Raw genomic sequence first — 19,272 nt, 5'->3', positions numbered from 1 at the left:
TGAGGAGGGAAGGGTCCTGGGCTGGCGGAGCGGCAGTAGGGACAGGGAAGGGTTCTTGCGGTGCTAGAATCAGGGGGAGGAGAGGAAAAGTGGGGCACGGAAGGCCTGTCCACCAGGTAAGTCATTTAGTGGTGAGGGTGGTATCTTGACTTCAAAAAGAGCCCTCCTGGCCATGGCAGCAGAACCTTGGGCAGCCAAATGCCACTTTGTCAAGACTGTGTGTGGTTTTCAGAGACATACCACAGTAACCAAACCCATTAGGGACTGTCTCATAGTTCTAAATACCAATGTGTTCATTTCTAGTAGGGAATCAAACTTTGAAAAATTTAAAGAGACCTTCCCAGAGGCACCAGAGTCCATGTGCCAGTCAGCCGGCACTTCTATTCCATTCATTAAGGGTTCTGGAGGCTGGAAGTGTCATCAGAGGTCACCAAGGGAGGAAGAGAATGAAGGGTGTGTGTATGTGTAGAGACTGTAAGGCTATTTATGAAGACTGTGAGCAAATTGCTGGCAAGGACTGCTGTCCACTGATGTTTTCATGCTGCCTGCGAAGTGAATGCTCATGTCTGCCCAATTCAATACTTCTCACCCTGGAGTGAGTAAATTACCAAATTTCATCTTTCCCTTTGATCTCCATTTTCTGGATGTCTCCCCTATCCTATTTCAGGTGACTCTTCATATGATGCATTTTCCCACTACAAGCAGTGCCTTATTTCTTATATACTGCTGAAGTTAAAGATACAAAAGTTGAGAAATTGATTTGCATGTTGTATGGTGGAGTTCATCCCTAGAGCTCAGAAATGCTGTAGAATTTCTATTTATTCAATAAATGTTTATGAGTATTTTATACAACTCAGTTTTATTCAATTTATACAGTATTTTATTCATAATTTTGGGAGGAATCATTGAATCATTGTTTTTGCAACAAGTCAGTGGCATGGGGGAAGAAAGCAGATGTGAGGGACGATGGGAGAATGGAGAGGCTGTTCTAGAACAAAAGAGATATAAGTGATAGAACAAACCCTTAAAATGCATTGTGTGGGCTTGTTTGAAGTCTAATTTAAACACATCAGTCATTAAAAGGTATTTTTGGAAACCTGTTATTGAATACCCAGTACTAGATCATGTCACAGAATTATTGTTATATTTTAAGGTATGATAATAACATTGTGCTTATGTGAGATGTCTATATATTTTAGAGATGTAAAATATGGGATGAAGTGAGAAACTATAATGTCTAGAATTTATATTTTAAAATACCTTGGCAAAGGGCAAAAATGGATAAGTCTGTAGCAAGACTGTGATAATTGTTGAATCTAAGTGATAAGTATATTGCGTTCCTCTATTTTGTGTGCATTTGAACATTTTCATAGTCATAAAAAGTTAAAGATGAATTAAACAGTTGCAGCAATAAAAATAAAGTTTCTAGGCTAATTTCTTATCACCCAGTTCTCATTCTCTCATCTTAACCTAGGAGATGGGAAATTCATTTTAAGGTTGGGAACAAGAGCTTGATGAGGCTGATTTTTCAACAGGGATTTCTGTAGATGATTGCGTAGGAGATTGTGGTGTGGATGGGTTTTCGTGACTCTTTTGGAAAATTTTCTGGAGGAAATTGAAAACTCGCTTCTTTGCTTGAGAAAGGATTCTGAAGAGCTGGCTGCCCACCAACAGTTCTGCAGACTCAGGAGGCAGCAGAGGGCAGGAGTGAGCAGTCTAGCTTTGGAAGCAGACAGATAGGGTTCCAGTAATGCCTTGGATCCTTAATTATACAAGACTTTTGATAAATTTCTCAGTCCCTAAAAGCCTCAGTCTCCCTTTCTATCAACAAGTACCCTAATAACCACCTTGTAAGGTTTTATTAGGATTACTTCCCGTGTTTGGCATATGGTAAATACTCATTAACCATTAACTACTATTATTATTCTTGCTGCATTTGGGTCACCGGCATTTCTTTGTCCTTATTAATTTTTTTTGTGATATGATTTTTTTCAATTTCCAAAAAAACATGCATATAGTAAAGAGTGGGGAAGATCCCACTCTCCAGAAGCTGGACCACTGCTCACATCAATTTTTACAGGTTTTCTTTCATTCATGGGGAATACCCAGGATCTCTCTGCACCTGTCACCTTTCCAGAAATTGTTTTAGGATCCACAGTGGAGGGACATCCTTTCAATGAACAGACTTAGAGTATATATGGAAAGTGATTCAAGTCCACACTTTGAAAACAGAGGAAATGGAAATAAAGGAAAGAAAATATACACTTAAAAAGAGATTCAAATGTATGTTTTGAAAACAAGAGAAATCATAATCCACAGATAAAATATTTATCTGAAAGGAGATTAGAAACACATTCAAAAAAAAAGGAGGGGGGTCATCATATTCGCTCTGAGGATGTACAAACTCCATGTTTATACCTGTCTGTTCATTATGCTCTAAAGACACTATGAGAGACCCTAGAGGGAGAGGGACACGGTGAGAGGTGAGGAAAGGAGGCTCAGCTAGTGGCAGCAGCTTGTCTTTTCGAGAATAGCCATTCCGACAGGTGTGAGCTGATAGCTCATTGTGGTGCTGATTTGCATTCCCCTGGTGATTAATGATGCTGAGTATCTTTTTATGTTGGCTGTTCGTATGTCTACTTTGGGGACATGTCTATTCAGAGCTTCTGCCTATTTTTTAATCAGGTTGTTTGTTTTTTAATGTTGAATTGTATGAGTCACAAGTGTTCTTTAAATTTGCCCTTTTCCTTCAGTGCTGAACACCTGCCACCCACTCTCAGGGCAATGAGCACTCACCTATGGCCCAAACCCATTGCTTTCAGGTGCCTGCTGACGCTCCATCTTTATCTGAAGTACACCATACTGGGGTTAGCTCAGTGTTTTCCCTTTTCCCACTCAGTCTTACAAAACAAGGGCACATACAAATCAAATGTCAAAATAAGTGCATCAGAAAGCTAAAAATGAGGGAGGCCAGTGGGACAGCCTGAAGTGTTGGTTCAGTAGAGCTACAAACGTGTCCCAGCTTAGCCTCTGACAGGGGGCCTAGCAGTGCTGGAGTGTAAGTATGAAGGGTCAGCGCTTGGACCGTGGGGTGCAGCTGGCTGCCTTGACAAGTTGTGCTGTGAAGAATGGGAGAACGCGTCTGATGCTGTCATCACCTTACTGGGTAGGGATGGCTGCTTTCGCCCTCTCCCTGACTGGGTTTCAGCTTCATATTTGCTTCCAGGGATTACATTGGTCTCTGAGTTCAGGCCTGTCTGTTCCTATGCTTCAGTCCCACCTTTGAGAGAGGAGCCAAAAATCACCCCCAGAATGTGTTACATCTTGCTAATTACATTCTCTAAGGATGAGCTTATCATGAGGCACCTTTGCTTCATTCCTTGGTATTAAACATCCAGCTGATCCCTTCTTAACCCATTGTGGTCTGATTACTACCCTTCCCTTCCCTTGTCTCACCTGCTGGAACTTCTGGGGTGCCCAGCACTGACCCCTGATTGCCTTGACCTCTCTTTAGTATCCAGCATGTTACCCATCTTGCCAGAAATTCTCTTCTCTTGGCTTCAACGCTCTATTCTGCTTCCCCTCTTCCTTCTTCTCTGCCCACTCCTTCCTCTGTCCATCTGAACCGGTTGTGTTCCTCACTGACTCCTGCCCAGGCTCCTTGTCACTTGCCCCATCCTCTCAGGATGGTCTGTCCACCCCCAAGGCTCTATCACACATAGGCAGATGACGTCCAGCCCTGTCCTTCCTCTGGAGCTCTGGGTACACTGCTCTAGGCACACCACTCCCACACCAGGATGTCACAGGGACACCTCGAACTCAGTAAGATCCAAATTGAACTTCTCAGAGGTATCACCTGGCTCCTGCCAACTTCTCCGGCCTCACACTCTCTCCCCCTTGCTATGGGGTAGAGCAACACCAGATTGTGGTGGGCTAGATGCTAAGGTGGCCTTACAGCTAATTAAATCAACAAAGTATGGGAGGAAACAGAATGTTTTTCAGACCCCTGGAATAGCAGCTTGGCATGGTGTCCCAGTGATTCCATCTGCTTTGTGTTCAGAAAGCATCAATATGGGACTTACAGAAACTTTGGGATCCTGGGGGGAGGGTATAGCTCAGTGGTAGAATGCATGCTTAGCATGCATGAGGTCCTGGGTTCAATCCACAGTACCTCCATTAAAAAAAAAAGTCTAAAAGAAGAAGGAAGGAAGGAAGAAACTTTGGGATCCTATTCCTGTACCACGGCCAAGCCCAGTTAAGGGGCTGCAAACTTGCCGGCCTACAAGCCCAGCCTAATAGGCTTGTGTGAATGTTGCCACAATTATGAATTTTTAAGAGAATCCAAAAATCTGGACTTTCATGTGAATCTTCCAGTTGTTAAATGTTGGCAACTAATTCAAAATTTACAATATACTATTTGAATCAAATAATTTTTTTGACAACACCATGTGAATCAAACAAAGCACAACTGTGGGCCACATCCAGCCCACAGGCTTTGTGTCTGTGAACTAGAGGGAGCAGAATACTGGAGACTTTGGAGTCAGACAGACACCAAGTCAAATATCGGCTCTGCTACTCTGTGTGTCTTTGGGCAAATCACACAACCTCCCAACGTCCTCATTTATGAAACAAGAACAACACTATTTCTCTCTGAGTTGTAATGAGGACAAGAGATCATGTCTGGTTAATGGCCAGCATAGCAGTTCCCTAAACGGAAGCCAATGATTGCTTAATCAGCGCTATTGACACATCTAAAAAAAAACCACGTGTTTCCATGGTCATCCTAGGAAAAGAGGGTATATGAACACCATGGAGGACAGGGAGAGGGAGCCTGGCTGACAGTCCACAGGCACTTTCGTCCTTAGAGAGCAGTTCTCAGAGGTGGCTTCCCTTGTTCACAGAGGAAACACCCTCCCACCAACCCCTGCCCCTGCAACCATCCTCCTTTCTTTGGCTCTGAATCCTGGCTCAGCAGCACCATTCTGATCAGTCCTTCCATCGCCCGTTTCTGTGGTCCTGGGAATGGGCAGCCCTAGGAGAGCGATGTGGCCAGACATTGTGAACAGCCTCCTGGTTGGTACCCTAGTCTTGCTTGAGTTCGTTTTCTGATGCACTGAGAAAAGCTATGTGCTCCAGGACACTGGAACTGATGGGGGGTGTCCTTCCTTTAGAACCCCTAGACATTACCCTCATGGTCACCCCCAAACTGTGTCAGCCATGAGGAACTCCTGCAGGGCGTCCCAGAGGTCAAGAGGCCTGAGTCACTTACGTTATCTGAGAATACAGGGAAAATAAAAATGAACCCTTGCCAAGACAGGTTTTTATAGTATATTTAAAACATTTACTTTGAACAAATTAACACATTTTAACACACACAACATAATGCTGTTTAACCGTGCTATTCACAGGGTAATTCCATGGACCTGCCTTTCCACAGCACAGAAAGCCCTTCTCTATTTCCTCTGCTTGCCTGGTGACTCTTTTTCACCATCCCATGCTTCAAAATTCAGCTCCTCTGCTGTGAATCCTTTTTTGACTTCCTTGTGAGAACACTCTTTGAACTGGTTGGTACAACCACATCCTTTTATTATTGTAATTTGGAATCTGTGGTTCTGTCTCCCACTGGCCTGGGAGCTCCCTGAGGGAAGGGATTGTGTAAAGACTTGTCAGTAACCCCAGCACCTGACAATGAGCCTGGCAAGTAGTAGATGCTAAGTGAATGGGTGATGGGATGCAAAGATGACAAGGCTCTGTCAAGAACGATGTGTTTATAATGAGACCAAGGGCAGGAGCCCCAAGACAGGAAGTGGTTTGGGGAAGCTCCCCACGTGGGGTAAGTGGCTGGGGGCTGTGCCTCTAGCCCTGCACTTCTCTGGTTTCTGAAGAGCATTTTCGTCCAAGGCTCAGTTGATCCCCTCACCTGGGACAGCCTCACTCTTTCTGGTTAAACTCCCTCCCCATCTTCAAGCTTAGTTCAACGGCAGCCACCAATATGGCACCTGGGCACAGTCACACTCAGAACTGACACGTGAGAAGCAACCACTCGAAGAGGGAAACGTCTTTACCCTCATCCTCTTTCCTCCCTTCCCTATGATATCTAAAAACAGGAACAGCTCTCCAGACGCTGTGCTTGGCCACTTGTAGGAAGGAAGCACCGGCTTACTGAGCACTTAGTCCAGGGCTGGACAGCACCATCATTAGTGCTGATACTTCTCATTCCTGAGGCCATGACAGGTGTAACTAATGGATCACAGGACTTCTCACCGAGCCAGAGAAACAGCCCATCTCCACGTAGCAATCCCGGCAGCTGCAATCAATTGACTGGAGTTGGTGCATGCCACCAAACCTATTTAACATTTCATCTTACTGCCTGCCAGGCCCATTGCTAGGAGCTGCAGAAATGAATTAAACAATATCTGTGCCTTCAAGTCTGGAAGCAGGATGTAGGTAGAGATTGAGAGCTGACAAACTTGTGAACACATATTTATAACCAGGTGAAGTATAAAACCAGGATTAAACTTATGAATACAGTATTATGGAAGCACATACAAGGCAATGACTAATTCTGCCTAGAAGTGTGGTGCAGAGGTAGATCTTGAATGATGAATAGGAGTAGAATGGACCAAGCAAGGTGGGAAGGATATTCATAGCAAAAGGCTTAAAATATGCTAAGGCTTGGGATCCAGAAAACACTGGAATGGGTATAAGGAAAAGAAAATCTATTCCCAGAGTGGGAAGGATTTTTTCCTGCATCTCTCTAAGCCATAGATATGCCATCTGTTAAAAAAAAAAAAGTACCTACCTCATAAGGTTGTGGTGAGGATTGAATAAGATAATGTGTAATGCCCTCACACAGTGCCTGGTTCAGTGAAAGTCAGCTCCTCCTGATGTCTCCAGAAAACCATGGGGCATGAACTTGATCTCTGGCAACTGAGCTGGAGTAGGTTTAAAGTAAAGGAACATCACCAGATTTTTAAAAAATATTGTAGTTTCCACAACTAAAATACATGCTTATGTTAGAAGAGTTGAAAATATTTTAAAAAGAGAAAAAAGAAAAGAAAATCTTACCTCCCCCCAGCCCCATCCCAACCCAGAGAGAATCTCTGTTAATATTTTGGTGCAGCGTCTTCCAGACTTTTTCAATGCAGTTCTCTTCTACACCTATGACACCATAGAAACAAAAAGTCCTCCGGTTTTTAATCACATAAAAATGATGACACAAGCAGTTTTCTATATTATCGTGATCTCTTTGAATATATCATTTTAATGGCTAATATCCATTGAGTGGATCTGTTGTAATTTATGCAAGCATTTCCCTGCTGTTGGACAAGCAGGTTGTCTACAGTTTTTTTCCCCCAATTGTCAATGATCTTATAGAGAACATCTCGATACAGAGAGGGAAAGTGGCCTTAGGGCCCTCGTAATAACTTGGGTTTCACTGAATGAAATGGAAGGCACAGTAAACTGGATGGTTTTGAGCAGAACAGTGACCTGAGTGTAGCCAAGATATATATGAATTTATTTGTATGTCCGGGACATGCTGGGGGGTGGGGGGTGGAGAGCTCTAGAAACACAGCAGTGTAAAGAAAAAAAAAAAGCTTCCTGCCACTCCAGTTCTACAAGGATTAAGCCATTACCCACCTAATTTGCCCACCCATTGGGAAAAAAACACTCAGTCGAACATAAAAAGATTACTGCTAATCACAAAGAACAGACATCAGAATTTAATGATTTGAGTACTTTTCTATGTATGGGAAGATACAAGAATCTGCGGTCACTGAAACTTTTCCTTAGATGTGTATCTTATCTATCTAAGGGCAGTGTCCAAAGCACAGAATTTCCCTCAGGCGCACTGTTGGTAGGTGGGTGGCGGGCGACTGCAGGGGCTAATGGCTTGACCCTCTGATTCTTGTAGAACTGGAATGGCAGGCAACATTATTTTTCACACTGCTTGTTCCCAGAGACTCCCCTAGGCATGGTCCCTGACATGCAAGTGACACTCGATAAATGCACTGATAAAGGAGAAAGGCAAGTAATACTATTCCCTTTTACAGGCAATAAAACCAGAAAGGAGATCTGATTGACTTCTGCCCCGATTTCTACCGTAGGAGCACCCAGGAGCATAGGGTCACAACCAAGGGCCTCCCAGGCCCTCCATCATCTCCTCTTCCTCCTCTGCTCCTCCAAGGGCACTGCAGAGCCAGGCCCCAGCCCCAGAAACAAGTCTAGCCTCCCAGAAAAAGATCCTAGAGCAGGAGTGGAGCTAGTGACAGCCTATTAGTAACAATAATAGCACTTAAAATATGCCAGATACTGTTCTCCCACAGTAACTCTTTGAGGCAGGTTCTATTAGCACCACCATTTTAAAGATGAAGAAACTGAGGTACAAAGAGGTAAGTGGCATGTCCAAGACAGTAGCAGAGCCTTGGCAATCGAACTGAGGCAGTAGAGCTGGAGGCTGCACCGGTATCCACTGAGTCGCCCTCTTAATGGAGCAAAACATTAACACAGACAACAGAAGTCATAGCCTTGAGTTCTCGAGCTCCTTGTTTCTTCTTGGATAAATTGGGAACATTAATATTTGCTAGCCTATAGAGTTGTAGGGAGATTAACATATCTAGAGAATACAGTGCCCAGCACATAATAAGCGATCGATGAATGTTAATTATTGATATTACGGTTATGGGCGTTTCTGGGCCTGGGAAAGAGTGCAGGGCGATAGCCTTGCACGGTTTGCAGGTGAGATCACTTTGTGAGCCAGCGGCACAGGGCCCCTCATAGTCTCTCCCCAGCCCGGAGACTGCGAGCCCAAGAGTGAGGGGCGCCCAGAGCCTCTGGCCCCGCCCCACCAGACTTAAAAAAAAAAAAAAAAGGGAGACGCTGGGCGCAGGCGCAGAAAGCCAAGCCGTCGCCTTGCGCCAGCCCAGAAGTGCACAAGCATGGAGGGACGCGCGGACTCCCGCGGCGAGCCCCGCGCTTGGCTCTCTGGGTCCGTGCTGGGCCGCTGCTGCGTGGAGCCGCTCGTCTTCTTTGCCAACTTCGCCTTAGTCCTGCAGGACCCGGTCACCACGCAGTACCTGCGGCACCGCTTCAGTGCCGACCTTGGCTACAACGGCACCCGCGAGAGGGGCAGCTGCAGCAACCACACAGTGGATCCCACCGCGCAGGTAGCGGCGGCCTGGAGAAGGGGGCGACGTGGCGGCGGCGGGCCCTGGGCTACAGCGTGGGGGCAGCTGAGGTGGTGGGGCCTGCATGAAGGTCGGGGGCAGACCAGGGGGTTCTGGATATTGGGTGGTGGGCGGGGCCGGAGCAAAGCTGGAGCCTGAGGAAGCAGGGTTAACCAAAGGGAGTATTGACTGAAGGAAAAAAAAAAAAGTACAGCCTAAAAGTTGAGAACTGCGTTTTATTTGGCTGACTTTCTGAGGACTCAAGCAGGAGAGGCAGCCTTTCAGAATAGCTCTGAGGGACTGTGTTCCCAAGAGATAAGGGAGAACCTAGGATATATGAGTTTTGCAACAAAAACCAGGTAGTGGGAACGTGGAATGATTACTGTTAATTAAAGAAAACCACACATCTCAAGTTAATGAACAGCCCTTTTCTCTGTATGGGGTGATGCAAGAGGCTGGGCTCATTGAAAACATTCCTTTGATATACACCTTAGCTCTCTTGGGCCAGTATCCTGTTCTTTCCCATCCTGAGCCCTCTCCCAGGGTGCATTGTTGGGGGTGGCTGCAGTGGCTGAGGGCTTGGCAGTGAGCAGTCCTTTTGTCTCCATCCTGAGTTCCCTCGGGGCTCACCTCAGGGGCGGTGGTAATGGCTGATGGCTTGATGGCCACAGCATCCTTTGCTGGTATGGCAGGTAACATTTTTCATTCACAGTGGTAAAAGTAAGGGACGGGATCTTGTCCATTTCCCATACCCACCTCCAGTGTCAGTTTTTAAGAGTTCTACTAAAATTGTCTCTGCAATTTAGGCTCCCAAGAAAGTCCTCATACCTGCATCTCCCAGGATGGTGATGGTATGGGGAGTGAGCAGCCTAGAGTGAGGAACAGCACCCCAGTAATAAGACTTTTGTCCCCACAGGAAGTGGAGACTCTTACCTCTCACTGGACCCTCTACATGAACGTGGGCGGCTTCCTGGTGGGACTGTTCTCATCCACTCTGTTGGGCGCCTGGAGTGACTGTGTGGGCCGCCGTCCGCTGCTAGTGCTGGCCTCGTTTGGCCTGCTGCTCAATAACCTGGTGTCCATCTTCGTGGTACACCTGCAGCTCCATGTTGGCTACTTTGTTCTGGGCCGCATCCTTTGTGCCCTCCTTGGAGATTTCAGTGGCCTCCTGGCAGCTGGCTTTGCCTCCGTGGCAGATGTCAGCTGCAGCCGCACCCGTACCATCCGAATGGCCCTGCTGGAAGCATGCATTGGGGTGGCAGGGATGCTGGCGAGCCTTGTTGGAGGTCACTGGCTCCAGGAGCAGGGATATGCCAACCCCTTCTGGCTGGCCTTGGCCTTGCTGATAACCATGACCCTCTATGCAGCATTCTGCTTTGGTGAGACCGTGAAGGAGCCAACACCTGCTCGGCTCTTCACACTCCGTCACCACCGATCCATTGTCCAGCTCTACGTGGCCCAGGCCCCAGAGAAGTCCAGGAAGCATTTAGCCCTGTACTCACTGGCCATCTTCGTGGTGATCACTGTGCACATTGGGGCCCAGGACATCCTGACCCTCTACGAGATGAGCACACCCCTCTGCTGGGACTCTAGGCTGATCGGCTATGGTTCTGCAGCTCAGCAACTCCCATACCTCAGCAGCCTGCTGGGCCTGTGGCTTCTGCAGTACTGCCTGGATGACACCTGGGTGGCTGAGATCGGTCTGGCCTTCAACATCCTGGGGATGGTTGTCTTTGCATTCGCTACCATCACACCCCTCATGTTCACAGGTAAAGTGTATGGGCTCAGGGACAGTTTGTCTCAGAATTACTGGGTGAAAAATGGGGGCTAGCCACCTGCTGCCCCCAAACGTAGTTCATGCCTATGTCTTAACATCATTGTGTCCCTAGGCTGCACTGGAGGACAGACAACTAAGAAACCTCACAAAAATACTATCTTTGTCATATAGAAAATATAGACCTTCAGTAGCCAAGGTCATTCACTCACATTATCAACCATAAATGTTGGTGGTAAGATAGAGCAAAGACAAGAATATGGCTCATACACTAATTGCTTTGCTCCTTGGCCTCCCACAGCCTGCATTCATGGTGTTCTTAAGCAAAGTCCACGCCATTATTGCCTTCACACTTGCTTCTCCGATAAGAATTACAGGACCTGTCTCAAATATCCTTCGTCAGCTTCTCTGGGTTTTTAAAAAAGCCAGTCTTCTCAGGTCACAGATAACAGACTCCTGCTTGGGTTAGTTCTTCTTCTCCCCTCCCCTCTTCCTTTTTTTTTTTTTTTTGGTGGAAGAGGGCAGCTGGGAATGAGGAAGTTAACTTTTCTGAAGGAACAGATTTATTTTAATAGAGCCCTAAAATATTTTGTTTACAGTCAGCCAGTCAGTAATCAAGAGATTTCTGCTCGCCTAGACGGTGTGACTGGCGGGGACCCAGGTACTTTTCTCTCCTGCCCACGGTATCTCCCATGGACTAGGTGCTGGGCTCAGTGCCCTTGAGGGTGCAGGGATGATGAAGATGCTGTCATTGCTCTGGGGAGCCTCAGCAGAGTGGGATTTGGGGGCTGTCACCTAAGGGCCCTCATTGTCTAACCCACTTTGGAGGCTCCACTGTCCTCCAGCAGTTTGCAGTTTTCCTGAGGAGGCAACAGTTGCACAAGGGAGAGAAATGGTTATGAAGGAAACAGTGTAGCCTGTGAGTAACTAAATGTCAAGGGGAAGGGAACTTGCATTTACTGTGTGCTTACTGTCCCGTCATTGTCTCTTTACCCTGCTGAGGAAGTTCTTCCTGTGTCTAACCCGAGTCCCTCATGGGATAGGTACCAGAGCTCTGCTACCTCTCACTTGGGCATCCATCTTCACAACCCCATTTTCTTGATGATTGTTTCTTTCTCCACAGGGTATGGGCTCCTCTTCCTGTCATTGGTTATCACACCTGTCATCCGGGCCAAGCTCTCCAAGCTGGTGAGCAAGTCAGAGCAGGGTGAGTTTCAGGGTTAGCCCTTGTCTAGTTCCTCATGCCCAGTATTGCCCGAACTGGGCAGAGGGCAGCTGTGGGCCGGGAGGCAGCTCTCCTTCCTCCCTTCCACCCTAGAGAAGTAAGTAGCCAAGGCAACTACGTTGCTGTCACAGTGCCTAGGGCTGGCAGAGGACCACAGTGCCTTGGAATTTGCAGTCACGTGCACGATTATGTCCTTTTGGATCAGCCAAGCAGAGGATTTACTCTTTCCAGACCCCAGCTTTTCCATCTGTAAAATAAATGTCACAATGCCAGAGTTCCCTGCTTCCCTGGGGTCAGAGCATACAAGCTCAGAGGAGGCGAACAACTTTGTGATGTAGATTTCATTGTCTCTGCATGGCAGATGAAGCAGAGGATTAAACTGACTCACCCAAGGTCATCAGTCAGTGGTGGAGCTGGGATGCACACCTGGGTCTGTTTTCAAGAGCAGCAGGTCTTGGGATCTGGGTTTTAGTTCTGGCCCCATCACCCTCCTGGCTATGTGATCTTGGACAGGTCCCTTTCCCTCTCTGGGCCTGTTTCCTCATATGTAATACGTGTGGATTGCTCTTGATGACATCTACAGGCCCTTCCAGCTCTGGCATCTGGCAGTTTAATCTCAACTTCTGTTGGGTTGTTGCTCACTTTGCAAAATTCGGGTTCTGCTGGCATATCTATAAAGAATAGCTTCTCAGGCTTCTAGGTCTTTAGGTCTCAGTCTGAAACATCTGGCTCATCCACTTTTCCCCGCCTGCCCTGGAAGGAGGATCTGGTGATGGCAGAAACTCTGGTGCCATATATAGCCCACCATGGGTTCTGTTGTCCCCAGAACCCATGTGACTTCGTTTATTCACTCATTAAGTTTTTTTCTAGCACCTTCACTGTGCCCAGAGATGCATGCCAAGGGGAACAGGAGAAAAGAACAGCCCTTACTAACTGGCTGCCTCCAGGGGGCTAGGCCCCATGATGGGCGCTTTACATGCAAATTTAATGTTACCAACAGATCCAAAAGCATTTTTATCAGGCTTTTGCTAGAAGACATCACATGTACTTTTATATGTATAATAACAGCCATTTGTTTAGTAGCCCCTGTGTGCCAGGTGCTTCCTATGCATGCCTTCATTGGAGTCTTATCATGATGCAGGATTTATAGGTGAGGAAGGTGAGACTCAGAGAGGTTAAATGACTTGCCCCAGGTCACACAGCTGCGTGGTGGTGGTGCCGAGGTTTGCACTTAGGTCTTTCCGATTCCAGAGTGATATTTATTTCTTCACAGGTGCTCTCTTTTCTGCTCTGGCCTGTGTGAATGGCTTGGCCATGCTGATGGCCTCCAGCATCTTCAACTCGCTCTACCCAGCCACCCTGAACTTCATGAAAGGGTTCCCCTTCCTCCTGGGAGCTGGCCTCCTCTTCATCCCGGCCATTCTGATTGGGTAATGCAGGGCTCTGACCTGTGTTCAGAGTGGAGCTCTTTATCCTAAAGGTGTCCTCCTCCGCCTCCTCCCAACCAGAAATAGCATCCTCATTCCTGGAGCTCTTCCCCTGTGGGTATGTCAGTCTCAGCCTGACTCTCCCTTAGCAGATGGTCACCTAATCCTCTGGGAGCCATTCCCCAGGGACAAGGCAGAGGGCTGGTAGGGGAAGGGTCAGGCTCACAGTGCCTCCTGGAAAAGCTACATTCTTGCACCCAGTTTCCCCCATTTTACAGATGGAACTGTGGCTCGCAGAAATGTGCTAAATGGAAGCCTGGAGAGCTTCCTTGGCCAGGCGTGGCTGGGCCACAGGCTCACCTGACCTAGTTCTTCCCCTGATGATAGCCTCAAGAATCATTTGCCAGAGCCCTCTGTTTCTGGACATGGTCTCCCACCTCTCAGCCTGGGGAGGGGTATACCTGGACCCGCCCACTGAATAAAGCCTGCGTCACTTCTCCAGGATTTGAAGGTCCCCACCTGTCAAATCTGAACCTTCTCTCTGGTCTCTCACAGGATACTGGAAAAGACTAATCATTGCCCTGAATTCCAGCAGTTTCCCCAGAGTCCCTGATCTGCCTGGACCAGAGGACAAAGGGCAAGAGGAGCAACGTGAGCACTAACCAACTGGAAGTATTGCCTCTGGATCCCAGCCTTCAGCAGCACCAGCAGCACCCTGCAAAGGGCAGTGTGGTCAAGCTCGACCAAGGCCCCCACCTCATCCACAGCTATGCCAGCCTATGACTCTAGGATCTGGAATTGTAACCCAGACAGACCCACTCCAGGGCAGGCAGTGTGGGAGCCATTTGGAACAGGGATCTGTTTACCCTGTAGGCCATCAGGCACATAGAACCCTCCAGGGGAGAGGAAAGGTCCTGATGGAGGTGACACTTCAGGGACCAGTTGAAGCATGAGGGCTGGCCCCTCTGCTTCCAACCGAAACTGCACAGCTCACAGTGCTCAGTTTACCACGAGCAGCCACCAGTCACTCCTTAGTGATGAATATGGTGCTCGGTCAGTGCTGGCTTTGTAGGGAGGGAGGGTTGTGGGAGTGGCTTGCTGCCCCCTGGAGGGAGAGTGCACTGTCTGAGGGTGGGAATCAATCTCTTGGGCTTAGCAGTGCCAAACAATAATTATAATCACCCTGAAGTGAACCTTCTGGGCCCCAAGGCATTGGGCTGTGGGGCCCTCTGTTTTCCTGTTCACAGTTTGCCCACCAGAGGTCAGACAGCAGTAGCTGCTGGAATGGACAGGAGCCCCTGAGCAGCCATGGGATTGGTACTGGACATGGCCAGCCCAGACCTCCTCCTGACTGACCATTCTCTTCTGAGCTGCTGGGAGGTGGAGGGCTGCCAGGCTTGCATCAGGCCAGCAGAGAGACTCCGGGCAGAGACCTGACCACTTGTTCCTCAGTGTCAGAGATCCACTCCCTGAAGGCACCTGTACTGGTCTTCCTGGCTACACCAGCCCAAGCAGAATCAATTTTTGTTACCACTCAGCCCTCCAGCACCTCCCCCATTGCTGGGCATTTCAGCAGGGCCATGTGCTGACACTCTCCCTTGTTTATCTGTAGGTCAGCAGGAACCCGGAAATGGGCCTGACCCTCCAGAAAATGAGGGGCCCATTTCTAGGGCATTAGGAAAGCCTGGACCTAAAGCTGAAAGGCAGAATAGGATTCAGTATTAAGGCACTGACTTTGATGAAGGCCATAAGCCCCTAAGCAAATCAGATGGTACTTGGCACTTCAAAACAGAATTGGCCACAGGGCATGACCCCCTGCCAGTATTTCTACCCTCATTCTCTCTCACCTGCCTTACCAGCCGGTTTCCTGGCTAGAAATCACGCAGGTAAAATGGGGGAGGCCCAGAGCAAACCAGGGTCAGTTGTGGCCTTCTGTAGCCTGGGCCTGTGTCCAGATTCCTATCTCACTGTCCCCTGTCATTGGGAGATCAAAGCAAGAAGAGGGTCTGGGCTGTACTCTGGGCAAGGCCTCTAGCTCATTCATATTTGGCATTAAGCAAGGTGGTAGTTCAGTGACATCCCCTAATTAATCATGGTTGGACAAGTTAGGAAACACTAGATTGAATAATGTTCTAAGATCCTTCCTCCCTCATACATTCTAGAATGAGAGGCCTCTATTCATGGACCTTGGGGGAGGATGAATGAGTTGGAGCTGGACTTTTGACTTTTGAATGCTCCTGAGCAGTTCTTCGTCCAGAGAGGGGTGGGGTGAGGCTGACTCAGCCCTGACCTGGGGGCAGTAGCTAGGGCCCAGCCAAGCAGAAAACTCTGCCCCTGAAGACCCGTGTCAGAGCAGGCTGCAGGGGAAAAGGCTATTTCTCAAAATCTCAGGACTAACCCTGTGGGGTCAAGTCTAGATGAAAGGTGAGGGCCAAGGTGCCCGCCTGGGCCTCAATCTGGGCAGTGTTTGTCACGGTGGGGGATGCCGGCCCCTGAACACGCTGGCCTGGCTGGGGGAGGGTCATCACTTCAGCAGCTCTGGTGGGGCCTGGAGTCTGGGCAGTCGTTCCTCAGAGAGGCAGGAGACAGGCAGCAATGGGGGCTGTACCGAACAGAAAAACAGTGCTGGGAAACTTCTCTGAGTACTGCTCAAGAGAGCTCAGAAGGGAGTGGGACTGGGGACAAAAAAGACAGGAAGCTTCTCCTGGAGGAGACTCATCAAACTGTATTATTACTGGTTCTGCTTCTTGAGGGCAACATTCAGTCTGCCTCAGTTACCATGCTATTCAGGGCCTGGCATTGGTGGGCATTCATGTGGCAAGGAGGGAGAGTCAAATGCAAAGGACCAGCTGAAGACAGTATTTTTGGCAGGGAGGGGACTGGAAGGAAGGAATCCGAAGCCTGACGATGTGGCTCAAGAACTCAGAGTGGCCTGTGGCCTGGCCAGTACCTTCAGGAGGTGGCTTGGGAGCTGAGCCAGCCTTTAGGTGTGAACCCACTGCCCTCAGGAGGGGATAGGCAGGGCAGGTCCCAGCTGATCCCACTAGCTGGAATCTGGATTTATTGGAGGGAGGATACAACCCTGGGGGAGGAAGCACCCAAGGGACTCCTGCTCGGTTATTTCTGTATAGCCTCTGGGTCAGCCTTCTGTTATAAAAACCTGTCCCCCACAGCTAGATTCTTTGGGGCAAGGGAGAAACCAGCCGTCTGTGGCTCAACAGTCCTGCCCAGGATGATTCTTAGGAGAGCAGTCCCAACAGCAGTGGGCTGAGCAGCAGGAGGCCAGGTCTGCATCCTGGGGCTGACACTCATGACTTGGGAAACTGGGCACATCATTCATTTCCTTCTCTAAAATGGAGATGATACCAGGTAAGGTTGCTCTGATGATTAGAGACCATGGAGTGTCAGGGAAATGGCAAAGATTTGTGTGACATTTGTGTTTTACAGCCTTGCTACCCACCTGAGAGTTGGTGAGAACTGCATAAGCTCAGGCCCCACCCCAGTCTCCTGAATGGAATTTTAACAAAATTCCCAGATGATCTGAATGCACCCCCTTGCCCTGCTGCAGGGTCTTGCCTCTTCCCAGGGAGCTACAGTTCTGCCCAGGCTACTGCTGATGCCACAGGGCGCTGCCTTGCCCCACCTCCCCCTGAGCAAGTGGGTGGGCAGCCTTGGGTGGGTGAGGGGCTGGGGAAGGCAGCTGGACCAGGCAGAGGCCCAGGGCACAGCACCAAGGCATAGGTAAGGGGGCTAGCTGCCCTTTGAGACATGGCCTCCCCTGCTCAGACCCAAACAGGGGACTCCCATGTACCAGTGAGTGTAGGCCGCAGCTGCAGACCAGTGAGACCAGTACAGGCTGGCTCAGCCTGGCCCTGACCCAGGTGTGGCGAAGGAGGCCACACGTCAGGAAGGCTGGGAGAGGGGCCAGGCCAGCTAAGGACACTGAGTGGTTATAGGGCAAGGCCACGGGGTGCAAAGAAGTGGTGAGCCCAGGGGCCAGGAGCTGTCTGGGTGGAGAGCCATGGCTGGACTCATCCCTGGCTGGCTCCCAGGCCCAGGCCCTTGCGGGGCGGAGAGCGTTGGGCACTGTATTAATGCCTGTCTGAGGCTGCCTACCTTCACTCTACTCAAGCTGGCTGCTGTCAGGGCAGGAGAAGCGTAGTGTGCAGCAAACCCTCAGTCTCCAGGGTCTCCAGAACTGAGCAGTGATCCATAACAGAGACAGGACCTGGTGGCAGGGCCTAGGGAGGTCTTAGCACCCCCAATGCCTGGCTTCCCTTCCCTTTCCAGAGGAAGCTGGGTTTGAGGTGGACCATGAGGGTGAGGAGATAGAGAGCCATTTCCTGAGAAAAGCCCAGGCTGTCTCAGCCCAGGGAGGACAGTCTGAGTTGTTCCATTGGGGGGTGGGGAGGATGATGGAAATGGGGGTCATGGCAGGGCTTGGGAACTAGGGACTGGTTAAGTTGGGCCCAGGGGTACAGCACCCTCCAGACTGGTGTCGGAGCCTGCAGACGAGTCCCGGGAGGAGCGGCCCTGCAGGAAGCGGATGATCTTCTCAATGGTGGCCTCCTGGTACTCATGGGACCACCTGTGGGCACAGAGGGCGGTGGGTCAGCAGGCTGGGCAGAGGGAACTGCCACTGGGGGCATGCGTAACCCACCCCACCCCTCCTCACTTGATGCCGTTGAAGCTGAGCACAGCCTGCATGTCCTCAGGCAGGGCCTGGGGCTCTGGCCACTCGAAGCCATCAATGACAGGCACGATGTTCTTGCCACAGCTCAAAGCAGTCACAATCTCCTGGAGAGAGAAGAGAAGGGAAGAGGAAGAGACCCCGGGTCCCATCCAGGGACCTGGGGCCAGGCAGGCACTGGGAGAGCCAGTAGCCCAAGGCTGAGCCCAAGAGCCCAAGGTGAGATACTGGCCTTGAAGTCCACCTTGATGTCTCCCTCACCTGCTGTGGTTTTATCTATCTATCTATCTATCTATCTATCTATCTATCTATCTATCTATCTATCTATCTTTGGTCTTTGTTCCAGGTTCTTGGCACCAAGCTCCTAAAACCCTCAGAATCTCAGATGACCTGGGAGGTAGGAGGCTCTGCTTAGGTAGCTTCAGGATGGGGGCTGGTGGCCAGAAAGACTAAGCTATGCTTAGAGGGTTGGAACTTTCAGCACTCCTGGCCCCCCTGCCCCCGACACTTCCAGGGAGGGGAGAGGGGCTGGAGATTGAGTCCAGTCACCAGTGGCCGATGTTAATCATCACGTAGACTTAATCAGCCTACATGATGAAACTTCCATAAAACCCCTAAGGATTGGGTGGGTTGGTGAACACATCTAGATGCTGGGAGGGTGGCCCAGAGAGGCATGGAAGCTCTGTGCCCCCCTGCCCATGCTCCCACTCCCCATACCTTACCCTATGCATCTCTTCCACTTGGATGTTCCTGAGTTGTATCCTTTATAATAAGCCCAAGAATAGTTAAGTGCTTTCCTGAATTCTGCACGTCATTCTAGCAAATTATTGAACCTGAGGGGGGAGGTCATGGGGACTCATGAATTTGTAGCCAAGGCAGTCAGAAGTGCACGTGGCCTGGGACTTATGGCTGGGTCTGTGGTGAGGGCTGACTTCTGGGACTGAGCCCTTAAACTGTAGAGTCTGACATCCGCTCCAGGTAGTAGTTAG

General features: G+C 49.3%; 2 protein-coding genes across 2 annotated transcripts in view; one reads left to right on the top strand and one right to left on the bottom strand.

Annotated features, from left to right (window-relative positions):
• Positions 1–8,891: 8,891 nt before the first annotated feature.
• SLC46A1 (solute carrier family 46 member 1) overlaps positions 8,892–19,272 on the top strand; it is a 12,135-nt gene continuing 1,754 nt past the window's right edge. The window contains exons 1-5 of the mRNA XM_006211962.4: positions 8,892–9,167; positions 10,084–10,936; positions 12,065–12,148; positions 13,440–13,596; positions 14,149–18,502. Coding sequence (XP_006212024.2) covers positions 8,940–9,167; positions 10,084–10,936; positions 12,065–12,148; positions 13,440–13,596; positions 14,149–14,206 — 1,380 coding nt within the window. The 5' untranslated portion in view covers positions 8,892–8,939 and the 3' untranslated portion in view covers positions 14,207–18,502. The remainder of the gene's footprint in view (positions 9,168–10,083; positions 10,937–12,064; positions 12,149–13,439; positions 13,597–14,148; positions 18,503–19,272) is intronic.
• Positions 16,299–19,272, bottom strand: part of SARM1 (sterile alpha and TIR motif containing 1) — an 18,596-nt gene continuing 15,622 nt past the window's right edge. Inside the window, exons 8-9 of the mRNA XM_015245811.3 lie at positions 18,269–18,390; positions 16,299–18,181 (exon numbers count right to left, since the gene is read on the bottom strand). Of these exons, the coding sequence (XP_015101297.2) occupies positions 18,052–18,181; positions 18,269–18,390 (252 nt within the window). The 3' untranslated portion in view covers positions 16,299–18,051. The remainder of the gene's footprint in view (positions 18,182–18,268; positions 18,391–19,272) is intronic.

This window comes from Vicugna pacos, chromosome 16 (assembly GCF_048564905.1).
Source record: "Vicugna pacos chromosome 16, VicPac4, whole genome shotgun sequence".
Classification (NCBI taxonomy): domain Eukaryota; kingdom Metazoa; phylum Chordata; class Mammalia; order Artiodactyla; family Camelidae; genus Vicugna; species Vicugna pacos.
This window is presented reverse-complemented; position numbering and strand designations above follow the sequence as displayed.